The sequence below is a fragment of the Anolis carolinensis genome, chromosome 2 (assembly GCF_035594765.1).
Source record: "Anolis carolinensis isolate JA03-04 chromosome 2, rAnoCar3.1.pri, whole genome shotgun sequence".
In the NCBI taxonomy this organism is placed as follows: Eukaryota; Metazoa; Chordata; class Lepidosauria; order Squamata; family Dactyloidae; genus Anolis; species Anolis carolinensis.
The window spans coordinates 234,154,109-234,177,576 of NC_085842.1; the positions used below are offsets into that span (position 1 = coordinate 234,154,109).

General features: G+C 38.7%; 1 protein-coding gene across 7 annotated transcripts in view; it reads right to left on the minus strand.

The window, feature by feature from the left end:
* Positions 1–23,468, minus strand: part of cntln (centlein) — a 256,558-nt gene that overhangs the window by 45,572 nt on the left and 187,518 nt on the right. For all 7 annotated transcript variants that reach the window (XM_062971885.1, XM_062971887.1, XM_008103175.3 and 4 more), the window contains 5 exons: positions 16,093–16,284; positions 10,323–10,420; positions 8,625–8,751; positions 7,136–7,273; positions 5,563–5,748 (listed from right to left, as the gene is read on the minus strand). In XM_062971885.1, coding sequence (XP_062827955.1) covers positions 5,563–5,748; positions 7,136–7,273; positions 8,625–8,751; positions 10,323–10,420; positions 16,093–16,284 — 741 coding nt within the window. The remainder of the gene's footprint in view (positions 1–5,562; positions 5,749–7,135; positions 7,274–8,624; positions 8,752–10,322; positions 10,421–16,092; positions 16,285–23,468) is intronic.

The following is a 23,468-nucleotide window of genomic DNA, read 5'->3' on the forward strand; positions in this document are numbered from 1 at the left end:
TTTAGATGCACTGACTATTGCTCTTAGTTTGGGAAAGGGAGTACAAACAGCATTTTCTTCTCTACACAGCTAATAATAACTTTTGTAGAGATGTGAGTCACCATAAGGAAAAGGTATAGTAACCATCCATCACCCTGAAAATAATAATAATAATAATAATAATAATAATAATAATAATAATAATAATAATAATAATAATTTAAAAAACTCAGGGCAGTTAACATACATATAAACAGCAAACATCCAATGCCACAATTTCTTCATGAATATCAAAAGTATAAAATGACAATAACATACACATTATAATAAAAATTCCACATTAGAAAAACAATAAATTTAAACATGATAGTCAGTAAAAACATTATTGCACAGAATGAGCGTATACCTGGACCAATTTAAGTGACCAAGTTGCTGAAAATGTTCTGTCCTTGTTCTAGAACTTATAAATGTTTGTAAATTTGTAGCTTTCCCAGTCTTTCCTTGTGTATAGATGGTGCTGTTTCAGTCAAATATGATTCCATATTCAGAGAATAATTTTTTTGGTTAATATCTACAATGATACATCTAAAATATTTAGCAATATAAACAAGCAACACACCATTGTTCTTGCAGGTTTTACACAGCCCTGCAATAAATTCCATCTCACTGTATAAACTATCCTCTTATGTCTAGTTCTCTTGCTTCTAGACTCATACTTTTTCCTTGACCTCATACCCAGCAAATTTTAATGACTCTGAGCCCAACTGAGGACTGCTGAGGCCATCAGAAGAATAGGAAGCAGCAGGTGTACATTCTCCAGTGTGCCAAGAGCCAGCTTCAGCTGAGTGCTCCTTTACACCTTTCACTGCTACAACTATCAGAAGATACAAGAGCAGTAGTCCTTCCATCATCTTACATTCCAATTCTGTGACCTGGTAAAGATTGTCAGAAAAATACTAATGCTTGATTTCACTTTTTTCCTCCTTTGCAGTCCCTTTGCCATTATACCTTTGGGGCTTTAAGCTTACAGGCAAGAACTGTCTTATTATTGATGTCTGTAAGATGGTTCGGTTAAAGAAGACGATAAAAATGCTATAAAGAAATACATACACACTTTGTTGTCAGAGATAAACAGAGAAGTTGAGGTTTACAGGAGAATAAAGGAAAGGGGGGATTTAGCTAAATCAAGTGTGTAAATAAATAAACTAAACCATGTTTATTATATGATATACAGCCTGGTCTTTTATAGTATATTCACTAGAGAAGATCCTAGTATTCATTATTGGTTTGCATACAATGTGATGTATGGTATTGAGGGTGTTGAGAAGGGGGGAGAGCCTTCTCATGTCTACAGGGGAGAAGGGAGGGCTGGGTGTAGGGATATAGACCTGGGAACACAAAGGTCAACTGTAAATGGAATATCTGAATCTGGCCCTTGTATATTAGACCCAATGGCCACCAAAAATATCTACCACAATTAGAAAAATTGGCATTTGAAATAGCGGACTCACGGTTAAATAGGGGCAGATGGACCTCTAGGAGAGTCCCTTGCTCAGATACTACTTATGAGCCCAAGTGTAGTCAAAATTAAGATCATTTCATGGCTACATCGGGACAACTCTATACGCTTCGTTATCACCTTTGAAAATAGCCCATTAATCAAAGAGCTCTGGGCGCGTAAACCCCTGCTGAATTCATGGGGAATTAATATTAGGAAGGCATTTCTAGATCCCACAATTCGCCCCTTGATGGCAGGCTTGGAACTGCATCCTCAAGATACCATTAGTTCCAGAAGGGATAGTGCCCATAGCCCCCTATTTAGGTCCCCTCCACTCTTAAAATCCTGTGTAGTGACCCCCACCTCAACTCCAGTCCCTTCCCAATCCATTATTGATTCTCGCTCAGAGACACTGCTCCTATTCAGTTCCCCTGACTGTTCCCTCATTCCCTCATTGCAGGATTCATCTCTACATTCTAAGCATGACAGAATCCTAACTCCCTGACTATGGATAGCTGACTAGGGCATCCCCATGTGAGCTCTATTCCGCCTGTCGCTCGGGCGGGGGCGTGTGGACCAGAGTCGGGGGGGGGGGGGAATCATTGAGGTCATGTGGGGGAGGAGGAAGAGTGGTCACCATTATCCCAGGGATAAGCGCAACAGAGTTCTCGCAACACTGGAGAAGGAGTGCTAGCCTCCATGACAGTCCCCCTGGATTGAAGGTTCTGCTATTTAATGCCAGATCTGTCAATAGTAAATCAGCTATCATCCAGGATTTGATCTTGGATGAAGCGGCGGATCTGGCTTGAATTACCGAGACCTGGTTGGATGAGCTTGGCAGGGTAAATCTCGGCCAGCTTTGTCCTCCAGGTTTCGGGGTGCATCAGCAGGCCAGATCCAGGGGGCAGAGAAGTGTGGTTGCAGTGGTCTTTCAGCAGTCCATCTCTCTGGTCAGGTGCACCATCCCGCAATTTGCAGGTTTTGATCATGTCCATCTTAAGGTGGGAACCCGGAACAGTTTGGGGATTCTGCTAGTGTACCATCCACCCTGCGACACTGCAGTCTCCCTGCCCGAGCTAGCAGAGGTGATCTCTGGTGTGGCGTTGGTCTCTCAGCGACTGCCCAGTCCACCTTAACAGGTGCAGCTCAAGACTTCATGGTTGCCATGACGACCATGGGAGTGTCCCAAGTGATATCTGGTCCCACTCATCAAGCTGGACACACACTTGACCTGGTTTCCATTGCAGCAGACTGTGAGGTCGGAGTGGAAGAGCAAAATATTCTTCCATTGTCATGGTCCGACCATCACCTGATCAGTTTAAGACTCACTGTGACCTCAAACCTCCGCAGGGGTGGTGGACCCATTAAGATGGTCCGCCCCAGGAGACTTATGGATCCAGATGGATTCCTGAGGTCTCTTGGGGATCTCCCTGTCATGGAGTCTGACGATCCTGTCGATGCCTTGGTAGATCGCTATAATAGTGGGATGTCCAGGACAATAGACACAATCGCCCCCAAACGTCCCCTCTCGTTGTGAAGAGTCACTTCGGCTCCTTGGTTCTCTGAGGAGCTGGTAGTGATGAAGCGCTTGAGGAGGAGACTAGAGTGCTACTGGAGGAAAACTCATAGCGTCGCTGACCGAGCACGGGCTAGAGCCACAATTAAGGCCTACTCCGTGGCTTTGATCCAGGTCATCGGGGAGCTCCTGCATTCTCCCAAGGGAGGAGGGGTGCTCGAAGACTTGGCAACTTGGTGCAGTGAGTTCACGCACCATTTTGCAGGCAAAGTCACTCAGATTCGCCTTGAGTTGGACACTAGTTTTGTTGCAATGCCAAAAGAGGTAACTGAGGCACCTGTCTGTCTGAATTTGTGGGATTCGTTTCAGCTTGTTCGCCTGGATGATTTGGGGCAGTGAGAACGACCACTTGCTCTGCGGATCCTTGCCCCTCGTGGCTAATTAAATCGGCCAGAGGAGGGTTGGTAGAGTGGTTTGTGACGATAATTAACACATCTTTGGATCACGGCAAATTTCCATCTGCCCTCAAACAGGCCATAGTGAGGCCAATATTTAGGAAGGCCTCCCTTGATTCGACCATTCTAAACAACTATAGACCAATCTCGAACCTCCCTTTCTTGGGCAAGGTCCTGGATCGGGTGGTTGCCTCGCAGTTCCAGGGTTTCCTGGATTACACCGATTTTCTGGACCCATCACAGTCCGGCTTTAGACCTGGGCACAGTACTGTGACGACTTTGGTCGCCTTGGTGGATTACCTCCATAGGGAACTGGACAGAGGGAGTGTGACCCTGATGGCTTTCTTGGACATCTCAGCAGCTTTTGATACCATCGACCATGGTATCCTTCTGGGTCGGCTGTCTGGGATGGGCCTTGGAGGTACTCTGCAGTGGCTCCAGTCCTTCTTGGAGGGCCGTTCCCAGTTGGTGAAGCTGGGGGACACCTGCTCGGACCCCTGGCCATTGACCTGTGGGGTTCCGCAAGGTTCCATTCTGTTCCCCATGCTTTTCAACATCTACATGAAACCGCTGGGAGAGGTCATCCGGAGTTTAGGAGTTTGGTGCCATCTCTGCACGGATGACACCCAACTCTACTACTCCTTTCCACCGAAGTCCAAGGAAGCCCCTCAGATACTGGACCAGTGCTTGGTGGCTGTGATGGGATGGATGAGGGCGAATAAATTGAAGCTTAATCCCGACAAGACAGAGGTCCTCCAGGTCAGTCTGATGTCCGATCGGGGTATTGGGTGGCAACCTGTGCTTGACGGGGTCTCACTCCCCCTGAAGGCATAGGTCCGCAGTTTGGGGGTCCTCCTGGACTCAGCGATGACGCTTGACGCTCAGGTGTCGGCGGTGGCTGGGAGGGCCTTTGCACAATTAAAACTTGTGCGCCAGCTGCGACCTTGCCTCGTGAAGTCTGATCTGGCCATGATGGTCCATGCCTTAGTTACCTCTAGACTGGACTATTGCAATGCACTCTACGTGGGGCTGCCCTTGAAGACAGCCCAGAAACTTCAACTAGTCCAATGCTTGCCCATTCCCATCACAGTCATGTTCCATGACCATTTCTGCATCGGTTGCACTTTTTCCTGGTTAATTTGACATTGACTCAGGGTTTCTCCCATCCCAAATTGCTCTCCCACGAATCTGCAGCACTTTATCAGTTACCTCGAGTTTATAATTTTTACAATGTGTACTTTACCTAGTCTATTATTACAACCTCACTGTTTTTAATTTCATAGTTTATTAAGACTGTTTTTTTTATTTTTATAGATTAATTTTTAAATTTTATAATGGAGTATGTTTTTGTCTATTGATGTATTGTATATTGTTATTGTTTTTATCTGGGCTTGGCCCATGTAAGCCGCCCCGAGTCCTCTTTGGGGGAGATGGAGGCGGGGTATAAATAAACTTCTTCTTCTTCTTCTTTTTATTATTATTGTTATTATTATTATTATCATTATACAATTCTACATAGCCACCCAGAGTTTTATGATCATTAATCTAAAAGTATGCAACACCATCAGGAAAACAAGACAGTGTTCTGCCAAAGAAATCCACACTTTTGCAAAAGTATCCTTCAAAACCCAGGAAAATTTGAACTAAAAACTGAGTTGTTCCAAGTCTATCCACCCAACCTTGAATTAAATATAAAATAAGTTTATCAGATAATTGGGGTAGTGTCCAAAACTAAATATGTGTTTGGCTTTTTTCTTGTTCTTTGCCATTGCACTCTCTTGCCCTGTGACACCCCAAAGCATCAGCACATGCACCAGAGTGTCTCAGTCCTTCTAAACAGCAGACTTTATATCAATGGTTCTTAATCTCTGATCCTCCAGCTGTTTTGTACTTTAACTCCAATAAGTTGCTACTAGCATGATCAATGACCATTGATTATGGGACTTGACATCCCAAACATCTGGAGGCACAAAGGTTGACAACGATTGCATTATATGCTTGAAGGACTACAAAAATCTCCTGAACCCTGGATTCATGTGACCATTTATATTAAGTAAATACGACTGAAGTTATGTCAATTCAGCAAAAAAAAGTGTTCAAATAAACTCACAAACCTTTACAAAGGTAACAAATTCTTCCACCTTCTCATTTGATATCATTAGCTTTTTCTGCACTACTTCAAGGGCCTGTTCACTTTGTCGTGCCAAGCCATGGAGTTGTTGAGACGCAGTAGTTTCAAGTTCAGTCATAGCACATTCAGCCTCAGCCATTTTAGCTTCTAGAGTGGCAAGTTTAAGCTCCTGAAATAAAGTCACAAGAAAATGATGTCAGTACTTGTATGAAACAACAAGTTTTCCTGGATACTTAGTAAATCCATTATGTGCTTCATTTGAACAAACAGAAGGTAGGGACCGAAACCTAGAAAACACAGTAATTCCTTCTAGTTCTGTCATCTTTTAGGATAAGTGTAAACTTACGTTTCTTCCTGTATTTTCTCTAATGAAAAAGTATGCAAAAGATCCTGCAAAACATGAAACACTAAAGGCATTGAGGATTTAGAATACTATAGAGATCCTTTTCCTTGGTTGGAACAATAAATTAAATACATCATTATATGTTTAGATTTCTGCATCATGCCGACTACTTGCTTTCTACAAGCTCAGTCCAACGTCTACTCAAATGTTACATTTTCTACAGCTTTATCCCCCAGCAATCTTCTGCTCAAATTGTGGCTTTCCTGAGTTTTAAAAGTATGGAATGATATGTGTCTCCTTCTGTCATATTAGGTTTAAGTATTGTTGAGTATTGTTTTCTTTACAGGATATCAGACAGTTGTGAGCTGACTATCCTTGAGCATCTTGAATCAACAAAGAATTGCTTCTCTGTTATAGGCACATACTATGTTGTATGCTGCAGGGGAAACTGAGACAGTGCTCACGCTTGCTCAAGAGGAACTGCTTAGAACGCCTGGGGCTAGCATTTCTAACACCCCCCCCCCCCCAAAAAAGAGCCAAGTAAGTTAGGAACCTTCTAAAGATAAACATTTTCCACTCAAGCAGAGAGGACAGTAGGCCTTGTCCTATTTTCTCCCTCTGCTATTTAGATATAAAGCATTGTATGAACAGTAGCACTACTGAATGCATCTGTAACTGGGATCTCTGTCCATATTTAGACTGAAAGATCGAAACCCAAGAAAGAGATCCAAAGCACAGTTCAATGAGACATGCTGACAATTCATGCAGGAATTCCTCCTTGGTGAGAGTAATAGTTGAGAGAAGAGGGGTAAATTTAACACTCTCATATCCTTCCCAACCAAAGTTACTTGCCTCCTTCACAATCCGAATGGGAAATGTTTCCTTCTACTGCTCTAATTTTATAATGCAGAAGAGGGGCTACAAAAAGGTGCAAAGAGAGAATTTCACCTAACACACACCCCAACTAGCATTGCAGAGCACTCTATCAATTTTCATTTAATTCAACTTTGAAGATACATACTTTCATTACAACCATATTTTATAATGTCTTCAAAGTTTAAGAGACCGAAGAGATGATGCAATAGGCATAATAAAACCATAAACCTGTGGATCTTGTTACTGCTTATTTGGAATAAATTACATACACACAATAAGGCTACACATGAAAAAGTAAAAAAGGTATGTTCAGCCTGGAAAATTTGTAGTCAGATACCTTTTTCTCCAACTCCTCTTTAGCCTTGCGATACATCTGCTCATACTGTGTTTTTTCTTTTGTAGCCACATTAAGCCTCTGCTTTAGTGAATCAATTGATGTTTTTTTGTTAGAACAATCTTCAGTCAATGCCTTTACCTGAAGTAACGCCCAGAGAATAGATGTTATTAGGGAAAGCATTTAAACCATTTAGATGGAAAACCTAAAACCATTTGTCAAAATAACAACTATGTTTAATTTTACACCATTCTTTTCCGAATTTGTGTGAAAATGTAGAGACTTATCTTGTAACTAATCATGTCTGGATTATATCTCATTGAAATCAGTAGGACTTATTGGCTACAGGACTACAAAAGACATAGATGTTAGCATGAAAAAAAGCTGCAAAAAGAATTAGGTTCTGATGGGAGCAGGTATTATATACATCCCATGCTTATAATCAGAGTTTTTACATTTTAAGGATCTTCAAAAATGGTAAAGAAATTATATTCAACTGGTATGTTAATATACTGTTTGTAGAAATTTTATCATTCTGGTGTTGCCTTATTTTAAGATTTAAAATAATCAAATTCTTAAAACACACAGTATGAGTATATCATAGATCTCTAAAGTGCTTTTTTTTGCTTCTAAATAAGACAATGATTTTCCCCCTGCACCTTCATTTTCCCTGTGATTTCTTCAACTCCTCCCCACCGCAACCTGACTTTTTCTCTTGGGCTGGTGATTTCTTAATAACATCTTATCTCCCTCGCGGAGGGCAAGAGAATAGTTCTCTCTGGAACTGACAATGGCTTAATGACTACCAGCGCAAGCTACTTTCAGAGCCAAGCAGCTAGCACCTGCTTTTATAGAGAATCAAAGTAGCGCTTGCCTCCAAAACTATTTCTGTCTGGGGGGTTGTACGGGGTGTAGCCTCGGGGATTGCTGCACACGTGCCCGGCCTGCCGGGGAGAAGGGGACAAAACTCTCTATACAGAGACACTAAAGAAAGGTGAAGTTTGACTTCCAATTCCTTTAAGCATCTGGAAAAATGCATTAAATTATTCATGGGAAAAAACAGCTTGCAGAACAGCATAAAATGAAATCATTAAATATATAACACCAGAAGAAATGGCATGTAGCAACTATACAGCTAAATTCCAAGTCCTCTTCTTTACAACAGCGTAATGTTAAATAAACCGAGCACACAATTTTACATGATAGTATTGTATCCGATTTCTCTTTTAAAAAAAATAAATAACCACACACGTGCAGTCGTAGCTGTACTATGTACCAGTCAGTCAGCAAACATTTGACTGCTTAGAGAGCACAAATGGAATAATCAACTACTGCTACAATTAATAAATGGAACCAAGAGAAATGTAATAGGTTTTTTTTTAAAAAAATGTGAGATCTTTAAAACCGTACAACAATGTTAGGCTGATTTATGGCAGTTGGTGCACATCTGACTCAATGCTTTGGATTAAAACGAATAACAAATGCAAAATACCTTTTCTTCAAGAGTTCGCAATGTTTCATTGAAGCTCTTTTCCTTTTCCTGATTTGTTTTCACACGCAGTTTCCAATCTTCTATTAAATGTCTTTTCATATTTAGGTCCCTCTCCATTCGAGAGATCCTTGGAATAAGGAAGAACCGTGTCCACAGAATTATTGAACATTACTAGCATGTGCTTAGTTTGAATAATTAAAACGCTTGACTCCAGTGAGTCTTAATTTTTTGAACCATTTTCTAAAGGTATTGAAAACAGTTGAAGTTTTCTACATGTAAAAAGGCATAGCAAATAAAATAAAACATCGTAAGCACCACATTTTTAGATAGTATTACAAAACAATATTAAAACTGACCATTTGAAGATGAAGACATAATTAAGAATAAAGAAAATATTATTTTAGTATGGACTTGCACAGGCAAGAAATATATAATTGCTAGAGTATGTTTTTGAAAGAATTACAGTGTGAATTGCTCTGCTATGGTTATGTAGCAGGATACTGCATGCAAAAAACTTCAAAATAATGCCAGATTTTATTTTTTTAAACTAATTTATCTGTGGGCAATATCTATGGAAAACCAGTACACTGATTCCAAACATGACATTGCTTTCCTACACAAAGCAAGTATTTAAATGATCTATATATATCACTTTCAAATAAACTTGTGAAAAAGGAATGAAAATTGCTCTTTTGTGAAGTCCAAAACATATGTTTATGAATTGTTGTGATTTTCCTGTGGCTACACTATTTTATCCAAATAAAACAGTTAGTACAATCATTCTGTTCAATACATTGCTCTTGATATCATGTTAGTACCACAGAAAATCAGACAGAAAACAAAAGCATTGTAAAAACTGATGGAAAGAATTTACATTTGAATGGACATATCAGTGTATTGGGGGCAATCAAGAAGATTACATATAGCGAGTACATTCAATATTTACTATATAAAGTAATGGCAGGACATAGACATGTCTGAATACAAAATCTAAGCTAAATAGCTGCAAGGGTTTTAGTTCTATCTTAAGGCATTAATCAATAAAATATGCATGTTGTTAAAGGTTTTTTTAAAAAAATCTGTATATTTAAGGAAAAAACACACCAATAAAACTATATTTATTTCTCAAGATTACAGATTATCATGGAATGGGTATAGTCAGTTGTCAATATTTTTCTGTCTTTAATATTTGACTACACAAACATTCTACAATGATGTACAATTTAATGAACACAAGAATAAATAAGTTTAATTTCCCCTTTGAACTTTTTACAAATGTAAAACTGGATATTTAATCCAGTTTAAGCATCTAAACCTTGACACGTCTCTCAGCCCTTAGGCAAAGAATCACTGTATTTGAAAGACTGCACTGAGGTATTCATTCAGATTTACATCAAGGATAACTAATTCCAAATCTGAGATGTGATCTTTTTTGGTACCCTTCTTGCAGTGTATACATTATAGTTAATTAATAATGAATCGGTTTAAGAAGTATGCCACTAACTTATAGTGTTCTTCCTCAAAAAACCTAATAGCGTGAAATACACACAAACAAAGCAAAAAGAAAAAAAAGAAAGAAAACACATAGAGAGATCACTTTCAGAAAAATCTCAATAGTTTAGCTGAAACGCTATAGATGTAATTACATTTCTACCACTTGGGGGAACCAGACACAACGGATAGACAAGGTGAACATACTTCTCTTGTAGTTCCCGCATCTGTTCTTCTTTTCCTTGGACTTCATATTTCAAAGATTTAATGGTTGATGAATGCTTAGTGATTTCATTATTTGCATTCTAGATTGAATAAAATATTTATTAAAGCCTCAATAGCAGGGGTTTAGGATTAACCAAAGTATAACTGATAATGATCTTGTTTCAAACAAAAGATTTACTATTTAACAGTTTAGTCTATTTTGTTCACCATTAAACAATCATTAGTGGACACTGTAGTAGAAAAAGAATATTTTGATCACACTTGTATTCAGAAGAGCTGCCTGTTAAAGCGTTCTAACATATTTTAAGAAATGTTTATAAGTAAATGAGTATTTCTCAGAACCAACCCAGGTGATTTGACAATACAATATATATATAAACTCTGCTGTGCCTTGCCTCCAGAATTTTTCTACCAACAGAGCTCCCTTACAAGGCGGGAATGAGAAATGAAAGCAAATGCTTAGAAGATTTACATTTCCTCCCTGTTTTTTAATCTACAAAATCTGCAACAGTCAGAAATTACTTATTACAAGGTAGCCCTAGTTTTGGGATACAGTTCCACTGTCGTTAATATTGTGTGCCAGCAAGTTGTTTCCAACTTGTGACCCTAAAGACCCTAACTACTACACCACACTGGCTCTTCTTGTCCCATACAAACTCTTATTAGTAATTGGGGGGCGGGGGGCGGTTTGAAGGCCATTTCCATCACTTCATCTTCTGATCTCTGTTCATGTCCTAAGTTATCTTTTTAAAGTAACTATCTCCAATCTTTAGAACTTTAGAATCACAAAAAAAGGATTTTAATTTTAAAGAACTGATTTGTCTTGTCTGTATACTATACAGGAAAAAGATTATCATATAAGATTCACAAGGAACTGACTGTCCTAAAATGATGTACTCAGCATTGTAAGCTATGGGAGTGGGGAGTGTGCTTGTCATAAAAAGAAATCTATCAGCAATTTAAGATAATTCTGCCTCTACATTTTTAATTAATGCAGTTCAGAGTGGATTACATGCTCCCTCTTCACCACAGGCCGACGCACAGCAAAAACGAGTTCACCATAGGTGTGCATCCCTATTTGCAGGTTCAGCCATTGTATGCACTTGGGGAATTTACACAGTAGGTGTAAAACTGTGTGCGAAGAGATCAGCTAGGCAGTAAACCAAAAGACTTCTGGAATGTTTCCTGCTCATTGCAGGCTTATAATACCCATTAACATTAATGGGAGTTTTGCACATAGTGTTGTTCCCCTCCAGGGAAGAATAGATTCTGATGTGTCGAGATAGGTGTAAACTATTGTTTCTAAAATATTGTTTAAGCTTTTTTGTGGGGTATGTTTAACCCACACCCCTGTTCACGTAAAGGCTTAAAAATAAAATAATGGCTGTTTTGCTAGTTAAAAATCAGTAATGCTGAATACCCACAGTGTCATGAAAATTTCCCCATTTTGTTAAAATATATAGCAGGGACTATAATGATCCCTTTTCATTGTTCACATAATGAGACAAAAATTAAATGCAGGTTCATGGAGAATGCAAACACTTTAGTAAAGTGTGGTAGGCAGTTTAACCTTTCGCTGCTCCCCCACCATTCAAAAGACTGAGTCTATATGCTCTTAAACACAATCATATTGCAAGGGATAAAGAATAATGCATAGTTTATACTCCTGAGATAGAAAAAGAATGTAAGCCATAATTCTTGTGTCACAGTGCACTTCAACAGGAACTTTATCTGGGTAAGGAAAAGATTTTTCAGAACTGGAGAGCTGCAGTCATTTATTATTATTATTTAAATGTGAAATGTTTTTATGTGGTTAAGGCATGCCTAGGATTCCAGCATTGCTCCACTGGATGTGTCACCAAATCCTGAAATATATAAAGTTTAACCTGTAAATAGTTAAAATGATAGATGGCAGCAGAATAACAACTGAAGTTCCTCAGGCCTGCTTGTGCAACTTGACCTTCATTAAGGGGGAAATGTAACACCCTGTTAGAGCAGTTTACATACTCTGAGTAAAAGTGGACACTTGTGTTAAAAGCGGGCCTCTGCAAAGAGTTACACAGCAGTGCTTCTTATAACAACAGTAAGTGTGCTTATGTCCAAGGGGAAAGTCACCACTTCCTGTGGAAAACAACACTGCTCTGAAGGGGAAAGGAAATGAAGCAAATCTCTTCCAGCAGTGATTGGGTAAGAGTGTTAAGGAGCAGGAAGACTGGTTCTCAAAACACACTTCTTGTGTGGCTAGACGCTGGAATTTGGAAAGAGGAAAAAAGGATATATTAATATGCTGCATTCTTGGCTTATTTATACTAAGCTTTGTAGGTAAGATTGAGACTTGTGCATAAACAATCTGGGATTTGCTGTAGGTTCCTAGGTAGTGTAATGAGTCGTTTATAAATTAATTATGTTGTTAATCAAGTACTTAACATTTTTAATTTACTCTGCCTAAGATGCTAGACAAAATCTGAGTGAGCACACTTGCTGGTGTCTCAAAAAGCTAGAGTTTTGACTTATGAATAGCTGTGAATTATTGTATGAAAAGGCCTTTTCTATATTGATTTCTTTTGTAGGTTCCCAGGTAGTTCACATTCACCTGCCTGAAAAGTGAAACAACCTAATGAACAAACAATTAGTGGTATATCCAAATCACATTTTCTCTCTGCAGAAGCATTGTGATACTTAACTGGGATTCCAGTAAAATCTGCATAACAAAAACATAGCTTCATAATGCTATGGGGGTTAATTTTGACAGAAAGAAATGGTTTGCTGTCACCTTTAATTCCTGTCAATGAGACTAGAAAATACAATATGAAGAAATAGGTTCAGATAGAGCAACAAGACAAAAAACAACAAAAAGAAAATCCCAGGGAAGACACACCCCATGTTCTCAAAGAAGGAGGCCAGGAGCACAATTTCCATATGGATACATTCTTAGATTAACAGCATATGATCAGAAAGCTACTAGATTTGCTCCAGACTTCACCATGCTCAGAGAAAACCGACTGAAACCAATATGGGTGCTTCTAGAGACAAAGGCTTTGGACTACAATAGGTAAAATATTTCAGGAGTAGCCTGCACCAGAGCTGCCCAGAATACATCACGGAGAGTGCATAAGGTCGTTCTGCTGTCTAGAAAGTCTTCCTGGGGGCTGCGACCACTGTTTTCCCAACCAAAAGCAGCCTCTCAGTAGAGTCACAGCGACACCAGAGGCACTCCAAATGGTCAGCTTCTGGTCAAAGGAAAACTAGTATAATGCCAAGTTTTTAACTTTGTGTTTTAAAATACATTATAAATGTACCCTCAATTTGCTTCTGACACAATAGATAAATAAATAAATAAATAGTAGCGCCTTGCTGGCAACGGCACTTCTGGAAGGGCTCAATAGCGTCCCCAGTCATATGACCGTCAGAAATGATGTTGCCAGAAAGGGAGCTGCTTGTGGCTAGTGAAACACTGGTGGGTCTTTTTGATGTGTGGACATTAGATCACCCTGCATCCAGCCTGATCCAGCTGCTCACATGTAAAAAAACCCCCAAAACTCTGGAGTTTTCTGGAAGCTCTGGAGTAACCTGTGATTCTTCTTGTGTTGGATTAATGGCTAGAAGCTTTACTTCTGATGTGGGACTGGCTGTACATTATGTGAATTGCTCACAACAGGTTCAATGTTTTGTTTGGTCCATGGAGACACGAGGAAAGCCTTCTATCATTCTACCCTGCTACCTCATTAATGGGATTTTACAGGAATGTTGTCCAGACAATACTATCTTTCTTTCCAGTGTTTCCCATTTGTACCCCATTGAGTCTACCATAAGTATGACTGAGGGCATTTCCAGATATAGCACTTCTTTTCTTGGCTCTGCATAGGCATAACAGCCATTCTGTGAATCTCAGAGCTACAAAGACTGCTTACTTGGAACTGTAATTCTAGTGATCATCTGTGATCTCACAGCATCACTACCAACCCCATTACCACTTTCCACATCTGTACTTTAGTTTTATGATGGGCTGAAGTACACTAAGATACAGTGGAAGGGAATGTGGATGGGATTCCAGCCAAAACCCACTCAAGAGCAGAATGTTTCAATTGGAGCTTTGCACAGTCCGTAGATCTATATGCATGAAGCACAGAGATCATGAAACAATATCAGTGAAACATAGAAAGGTTATGAATGAGGACACTGTCCTCTGAAAACCCTATAAAATTGAGTTGAGTTCGGCAGGATATGGAGTAACAAAAGGCTCACCTATAATTGCTCTGTCCTAATCCAAGTTCAAATTAAGAATTACAAGCGACAAGAGATGAAAGTCTTTCTTTTCCTATCTTGCTGCTGAAGTGGCTATCTTTGGTATTATAATGCTTAGTTACAAGATATCTGTGCATGCTGAGAAGACAATCAATATGCACATCTATCATATTTGTAGTTTGTATATTTGTAGTTAAGGATACATAGAACTATATCCTTAACTACAAATTTAAACATAGAAATGATCTGAAACAGGAATAGGAGTAGGTAATCATAGAAGACTGCAAGTGCAATTTTAAAATTGTTGGATATTTTTTTCCTTTATTCACTATATCTGTATCTTGTTTTTCCACTAAGGACATTAGGGTGGCATACATGGTTTCTCTCATTTCTTCTTACAGGATTGCTATCGCTGAGCCTAGCCCCCTACTTTTAAGAATAAGTGGTTATTTGAATGTGGATCTACCAAGTATAAGTCCAACGCTTTTTTCATTACAGTGTCTGATGATTATGTCAACTGGCACTTTGTCTAAGCACTAGAAATTTAATAGGGTTTCATGATTAAATTTCATTTCAAGAGAATGATGCTCATGATCATGCAAATTTCTGAATTATCAAATCATTAATTCAAGGCCTTGCTACAATAATCTACAATTTCAGCTATTCCACTGTCTCGTCTTTTAACAAAAATGTATATTTCACATTGCAGCCTTCTCTCATGTATTTAAAGGTCTTCCACCAACATGAGCCCTTTCTTTCTATTTTCCCAGTTTTTGCACAGCCGTTTCATAAAGGTCAGTTGCCACACTGCAATTTTATGGGTGGCAAAAAAAATTGGGGGGGGGGGGCGCTAAGTAACTAGCATGTTCAATTCCATAGGCAGAGCAACACTACTTTTTAAATTTTCAAAAGGATTGTTTAAAGTGTGTCCTGATATGGTTTGACAATTCCCTTGAAATTTTAAACAGCTTTTCAACATTTGTTCCACTATTTCTGGCAACAGTGGCAGCAGCACAGGCTTAGATAAAATTGATACAGGGAGTCTTTCCATGAACAAAATTTTGATGTTCAATAATTTGTGGTATGCTTGTCAGACTGAGAGAAGATAGTCCTCTGAAATGTGTGATTTCTATATTTTATATGGTACAATACACTCTATGACTAAAGTACTGTTTCTTCTTAGAATAATCAGTACTTGTTCATTTCTATTCTGTAAAGAGTTAAGTCATATGACTGGTCTTAAGACAAACCTGCTGCTTCAACAAACTGGATATAATCATAGCACCGAATCTGTTCTGCGTTCTCTAATCTTTGACCACATGAAGCAAGTCAGTTCAATACTATTTGACTGAATGTTATTTAATTATGGTTACTTGACCACCAATAAAGGTTAGCCATCCCTCAAAATGCACTTTATTTTCACACATATACCAGTTTTTCAATGCTTGATGTCCTCTTTAGGAAATAATGTGCATATTTTATAACAGTTCATAATGTAGATTGTCACCTTCAATTTGCACTGCAGCTGCTTCATTTCCAAATCGACATTCTTTAGTGGAGTTGCTGGTGTCGTTCCAGTATGACCAGATGTCACTGGAGACAGGCCCTCTCTCAGTTTGGTAGATTGGGTCAGGTGGTCCAATTTTCCTTGCAAATCTGATTTTTCTCGCTGCAACTCAGTCAGGCTGGACATCAGGGTCTGTTTTCCAAATAAAGTAATAATAGTAACAGTTCTGTTCAATATGCAATTGAGACCAGCATGCTGTATAATTTTACAGTTTAACATTACAAAATACAGCATATGCACTGTGCATTGTCCAAATTGCAAATGGGTTGGCTGAAGTCACCAGTCGCAAAACAGATACTAAAGAGAGAAAGAGATGTGAGGCCAGAGGCACATGATATTTATTTAACAAGGGACAAAGAAAGAGAACACTGTAAAGAATTGCATTGCTGTTTTCTCCTCCACCATTGACATTTATTATGCTACAAATAGAAAAATATTAAGACATTCAAAAAGTGTGGTTTAAATTTTGACATAATTTTACTAGCCCACGGAATAAATTTACTTAAATACTGCTTTGATAAATGCGACAGAATACAATGTTGTTAGTTGTATTCGATTTGTAGGGCTTGTAGAGGTTAAACTAAAATACACCATATGCACTGCAGAACTTCAGTTTGGCTGGTCTTTACAGTGCTGCTTCCTCTCCTCCTCCTGTAAACACTATAGCCAGGGAACCACAAATTCCATAACCTTGACCCTTGGGCCAATGCATTTAACTGGTATAAGCCAAGCTGGAGCAGGACAAGATAACAGATGTTAGTTGTTAATTCCACTGGGTAGGTCTTACCACCCCATACTCCAGCCAAAATGCTTCTCATTTAGCTACATAAATGTTAAGTCCAATTAGCAGATGAGGCTTGCTAGGGATTTAGTTCAAATGAATAGCATGCAAACAAACTATTGCAGTCTTCTTGAACATGATTGACAACGAACCAGGGCTATTTTCCCAACAAAAATGATGTAGCAGAGTGTGCCTGAAAAGAATTTGCTATTTGCTTTAATGTTGTTAGGATGCAGAATATATAGGAGCATTTTTTGGAATGAAAAAAAAAATCTGTTAACAGCTAGAGTAACCTTTTACTGGTCTGTAGTCAGCAAAAAGCCACCAAGCTTTTATTGGCATAACAGTCAAAGGTTCCTAAAGAGCTGAACAATAGTACTATTTTAATATTCCAAAGATGCTTATAATATGGTAGTTTAGCATAAGGAACAATTAGACAGAATGGTATTGCAAAATCTCAGAGGAGTGGAAAACTTCCATTGTGAAGACTCCCAGTTAGGTACTGCAAAAGATACTAAACCTCAGAATTGCCGGCTGTGGATTCAGGGTATTTTGGACTAAAATATGGAGAAAAGAAACAGATACACTACAATGCTAATATTTTAAAATAAGTATGCAAACCTGAACGAGGAAGGCAGGAAATTAAAGATAAGGGTTTGAAAGTATTCACAGAACAGAGAAACGTAAGGAGATGGGGCAGAGAAGAAGGGTATCTGCTTAAGACTCCTTCAACATAGCTTTTAGAATCAATAAAAAGATAAAATTCAAGAGTTTTTATTTTCTTATCAATTTAATTTTTTTGCTTTTTTCAGTTGGTGGTCATTAGTAGACTTGCAAAGTCTATCACTTTATTTTCTCCTTATCCACCAAACCTACTTCTTTGGTCACTACATCATCTAGAAGGAACACACACATACACAAAAATTGAAACTAATTTAAAATAGGACAGATGGCAAACATTCTAAATTAAATCAAAATAAATACTAGCAACCAAGTGATATTATTGAAATATGGACTATTGGGAGTATTGCATTCAGAGATGCAAAAGTACAGAATACATGAAGGATGGACATAGTTTGTACAGCTTGTTTTGGATGTGGGGAGGGGGCATGGACAGGTAGGTTAGAGCAGCTGAAATTTGCTTTTTAGATGTTACTGTGTATGTTCCTATTCTTATGTATTTGACATGCACTTATTATATTGCAAGCCGTTAGTCAGGGAAGAAACCATGCATAAAAAGATTTAAAACACTATGAAATAAAACCATATAGTTGTTACACTGAATCTGAACCTTGGGCTGATCTCCTGCATCTAGAATAAAGAGCTCAATATTCCAAATAAGCAGTACTACACCTCCCCATGTAAAAGTCAATACAGCATATTCTTATGGCTATTAAATTGCCAAGGGGACTGTTTCATTTATCAGTACTTCTCAGGTTAATAGATGGAGCAGAGCCCTATGAGGGCTTGAGAAGTGTTGGGTATGGAGATTTTGGATGGAATATAGCTCCATATGCCCCATTCAAGTCAAAACACATAATGTGCAACCTTGTGTTGTACACATATACAGTATGTCACCAATAGGATTCTGACCACAATCTGCCTACTAGTTTTACTCCATCCTAAGAAAAATCCTCAGATGTATACACCATAAACAGCAACCTTAATTAGTAAATGATAAAAATATGACAAATTATATATATAAATAAATGATAAATGGCAGATGTCCAAACTTGGTGCATGAAAGGAAGCAGAACAGTACCCGAAGAAGTTTCCAAGCATACTGTTTTAGGGTATGGAGGCTAATATACAGGGTGGGTGAAAAGTCACAAGGGCATGGGATGTTCTAATTACTTTTTGGAAAAGACATAGAAAAGATTTTACTGTCATTTTATTTCCTATATATATTGTATAGGGTGCTATGGTATTGTAAATTAAAAACAAAAAATAAAGGTGTTATTAAATATTGATACCTCTTTGGCAACCTCTGCAGTTATGCAGAAGCCTTATCAAAGCCGTGCTGTACTGCCTATTTCCACTTTGAAGACATTTAATTTAACTATTTTCTTGCCCCCCTCCCAATTTAAATTCTAATATCTCAGTTGTGGATTCACACACGTAACACACACATAATTAAAATCCTCTAAGGAATACACACACACACACATATATGGAAAAGAAATGTATCTTTTAAAACAAGTATACAGATGTTATTCCAGCCTGCCGCCAGCCATCTAGAGAGTTTTTGGAATAATGCATGCTCTTTATTCTGAATTCAGTCAGCTTGCCTATACATCTGCTGGCAGTTGCTATTATCTACTGAGTTCATTTGAAGAGGTGTACCTTGCCTAAACAGAAACCCCCAGCAACCAACCCTACTATGTTTGAGTACTGATGTTGCCTTTATGTAAACTCATGCCTGGGGGGCTGCATTTCTTTGTTTAGTCTGAATTATACCTGCTATTACCTGTTTATGGTTTCTCCAAAGATGCGGGTGAATGTGAAGCACAGAACAGAATAATATTAAAAGTTTGTACGGAATGAATAGTTTAAATAAAAAAGTTCAGCTAAACAAAATAGCTTTTTTGTTTATTCATATTCTCTTCTGCTGGGGAGGATTTCTTGTCCTGAAGGCTCAAGAAATGTTGGTATTGGTCTTGTGTGTATTTTGGTATATGCATTTTGGTTCTGTATGTTAGCTGTCTGTTAGCTGTCAAGCCACACAGAGAGACAGGTAACAAAGAAACCCATCATCATCATCATCATCATCATCATCATCATCATCATCATCTTATGTTTTCGTGTTTTTTAAACTGTTTTAACTTAATTGATTGCTGTTAATAGATTTTTAATATTTTTTTAAAAAATACAATTTTTTTTGTGAGATCCCATTATTAATTACAGGTAGTCCCTGAGATACAAACATATGACTTACAAGCAGCTCATAATTGCAACCAGGAAGTGAGAGAAATCTACCCCTAGGAAGCGAAATTCACCCCTGAAAGAGTTGTCATGGAGAAAAAGTGTCTCCACTGAAGATTTCTCACCAATCCTTGTTTCCACAACAAGCCAATTATTTTCAAAATCCAGTTCTCAAAGGGACAGAAAGTGAGGTGCGATTTTCTAAACAGGGACCAGCAGTAAAACAAACACCACAGGGGTGTCAAACCTTCCCTATGCTATCCAAAGCTTTAAAAAATATTTTGGCTAGAGTTATACTTAAAAATGTAGCTATTCTGACCTAAATATAAATTCAACTTAAGAACAAACCTTCACAGCCTATTTTGTTTGTACTTGGAGACTACCTGTAATAAGGGTTGTTGTATGTCTTTCGGGCTGTGTGGCCATGTTCCAGAAGTATTCTCTCTCCTCTGAGGATGCCTGCCATAGATGTGGGCGAAACATCAGGAGAGAATACTTCTGGAACATGGCCACACAGCCCGAAAGACATACAACAACCCTGTGATCCTGGCCATGAAAGCCTTCGACAATACCTGTAATAAGATTACTTGTTTTGTGTCCTAAGGCAAACTTATCATGGGGTTTTCTTGACCAGAAAGGTGAGCCTAAGTATTTATAGCAGGGAGACAAACTGTGACTCCATGGCTACATGCATCCCTCCCACCTCACACACTCCTGATTTGCTTTGTAGTTTCCCTCTGATCAACTTTTCCTGATAGTGATGACAGGGGAGAGAGGAAGAAGTGGGGGGGGGGGGATGAATTAAATTGCATCCCCTTAAGCCAAATGTAGTTTCCATTCATATTTTGGTAAAACAAAAGGACTCTCTGCATTATACATAACTATAACTTACAGCATATTCAAAAAATTTAGTTTGTTATTTTTGAGACCCTGAGAAGCTCTACAATTAGTCTATGAATCCATCGAACTTGGCCATCCCTGCTTTTCATGCATAAATCAGTTATCAACACACTGAAGATAATGTTTTGCAAGGAAGCTTATTATGCTGCTATACATTAAAACTCTGTACCTGAAAGTGTAACTCATGGCATTATGTGCCAGAAACCACTAGGCTCTTCCAAGTTAGAATGTATATTATGAAATAACTATCAACATCAGAGCATGTTTCAAAGCTGATAGCAAAATGTAATTTCCCCAGCTATTGGATTTTCCTCCAGAGATGTTTAGAGAGCTTTCCAGTTGCACATCTCCCACCAGCCAACATTAGCTAACATCACGACTTGGATAGTTGGGAGTGGCAAATGAATGGAAATATAAATAGGGCTTGCTTTGCTAGGGACCATTCAGATGTAAGGAAGGGAAAATGGTTACTGCTGCAACAGACTGGATCAATTATCACACGGAACTTAGTGGCAATTTACAAAATTATAGCATTATGTGAGACTAGTTAAATATACTCATAACTGTCTGTTGTATTTGCAGATGTGCTGAATTTTGCTTTTGAATGTTTGGGTGTGCATAGACCATTAAATATCCTTTTCAGTTTGGAAGATAGAGAGACATGACTACCAGATCTGTTTTGCCAACAAATGATTTCAGACAAGAGGATAAAAAATTCATTAACTCAGATACTGAAATGTTAATTTTTGTTCAGGAATTTTTATTGTTAAGAAATAGACTTGTTGTCTTCTGGTACCTAATGGACAATTTAGAAGACAAGCAGAATGAACAAGAAAAGAAGAAAAATCTAAAAATTGCAATTTCCTTAGTGGCTCGGTTTAGCAATAGCTGCCAAGGTTACACGTTTATAAACTATTTCCAGGTACTTACTGGAAGAGAATAGTGTATTTCAGAAAATGTCAGACAAACCAAGGTAAGGCAAAGGACTTTTTAACGAGTACTTTAGATAGTTGCTAGACTTCATCAGCCTTTAGAGACCATTAAGTACCCTTTGGTTAATTGGCCAGTGGTAGATTAATCTTTTATTCCAGCAGCACTATTTTAACATCCCTTGCACTCTGTCAAAGTACTAGCTGAATGACAAAATAATATTGCCCATGAATAATAAGCAGAAAAGTTAAATTAACATTTCATATTTCATATGCCATACCTGTATGTCAGGAGGGAAAAAAGTTTATTTTCAAGTCCCTGACATTCAACTCTTTTTTTAAAAAGCAATCCAATGTTGACACCTCATCGAGTTGAATCTTCCTAATTACCGCTAATTGCCTATCAAGACTTTGTTCCCCTTGAAGTTCAGTTGTCTAGTATACATGAACAGTGCTTTGGCACATGAAACCCAGACAGCCATGACACTTGAGGTATGCTACATTATTATGAGGTCATACTAAATATGGTTTGCAATTAACAAAGCGGCTTTTAAAGATGCTTAAAAGCACAGAAAATGCCAATCTCTAATGAAGTGTTTAAACTACATCCCAACAGAGAAATAGATATGTTATTGTGTAGAACAAACAATGCTTTTAAGAATATTCTCTTTTAGATATTTTCTTCTTCCAGAGTGATGCTACTATACCTTTAGTTCAAAGGACCATATTTGGTCAGTTATAGGTATGAATGAAGAGTTGGTGGGCTGCTACCTTATGCACCAAACTTGAATATTCCAAATTATTAACAAATGCAGGTATGCCTAGCCTTCTATGTATTATAAGATAAACCAATATAGCCCTGTTTGGTGACATTAAAAAGAAATTACCATGTGCAAGCTCTACCTTGGTGCTTTATTCTTTAGAATACTGCTTCTTAAACTGTGAGTCCCAGCCACAAATGTGGTCCTTAGTTCAATGTTGGGGTCCCAATTTTTTTTCTGAACATCGCATAGTGACTGTTTTTTTACATTTGCACGGATCTGTTGTACAGCGTTTGCAGGGGACTCTAAAGAATTTGTGCATAATTCCTCCATAAAAAGGAAAACCAGCATGTTTAGTAAACCTTGAAAATGTTGATTTTTTTATCAGTATATGTTTGCTGTTTATACCTATTTTATATACAGTGTTCCCCTGCTACATTGTGGTTCGCTTATCGCAGACTTGCTGTTTTGCAGAAATTTTTATTTATTTATTTACCCACCCCATTGCTGCTTTTAATAGTTAAATAAGTGGCCTTTCTCCCTCTTGCAAGCCCCGGAGAGAGTGAAGCCTTTCTTACCAGTGCCGGAGGGCCCCTTGCTTGGTGCCTGCCATGTTGCTCTGGCTGCCTCTGGTCCTGCAGCCAAGGAAGCAGACAGCGCTCTGCCCGGTAAGCGAGTGAGGGAGGGAGGGTGGGTGAGAGACTAAGGGCAGCCAGGCTCCTTTTTTTTTGCCGTCCGCTTCAGCCGAGCCATGTTGAGAAACGTGGAGGACTCGGAAGAGGGCCTCGGAAGTCCTACCCTCTCTTCCTCCTTCTCTGCTGCCGCCCATCCTCACTCTCTCACCCACCCACCCTCCCTCACTTGCTTACTGGGCAGAACAGTGTCTTCTTCCCTGGCTGCAGGAGCAGAGGCATCCAGAGCAACATAGCAGGCACCAAGCAAGGGGCCCGCTGGCGCTAGTAAGAAAGGCTTCACTCTCCCCGGGGCTTGCAAGGGGGAGAAGGGCCACTTAACTATTAAAAT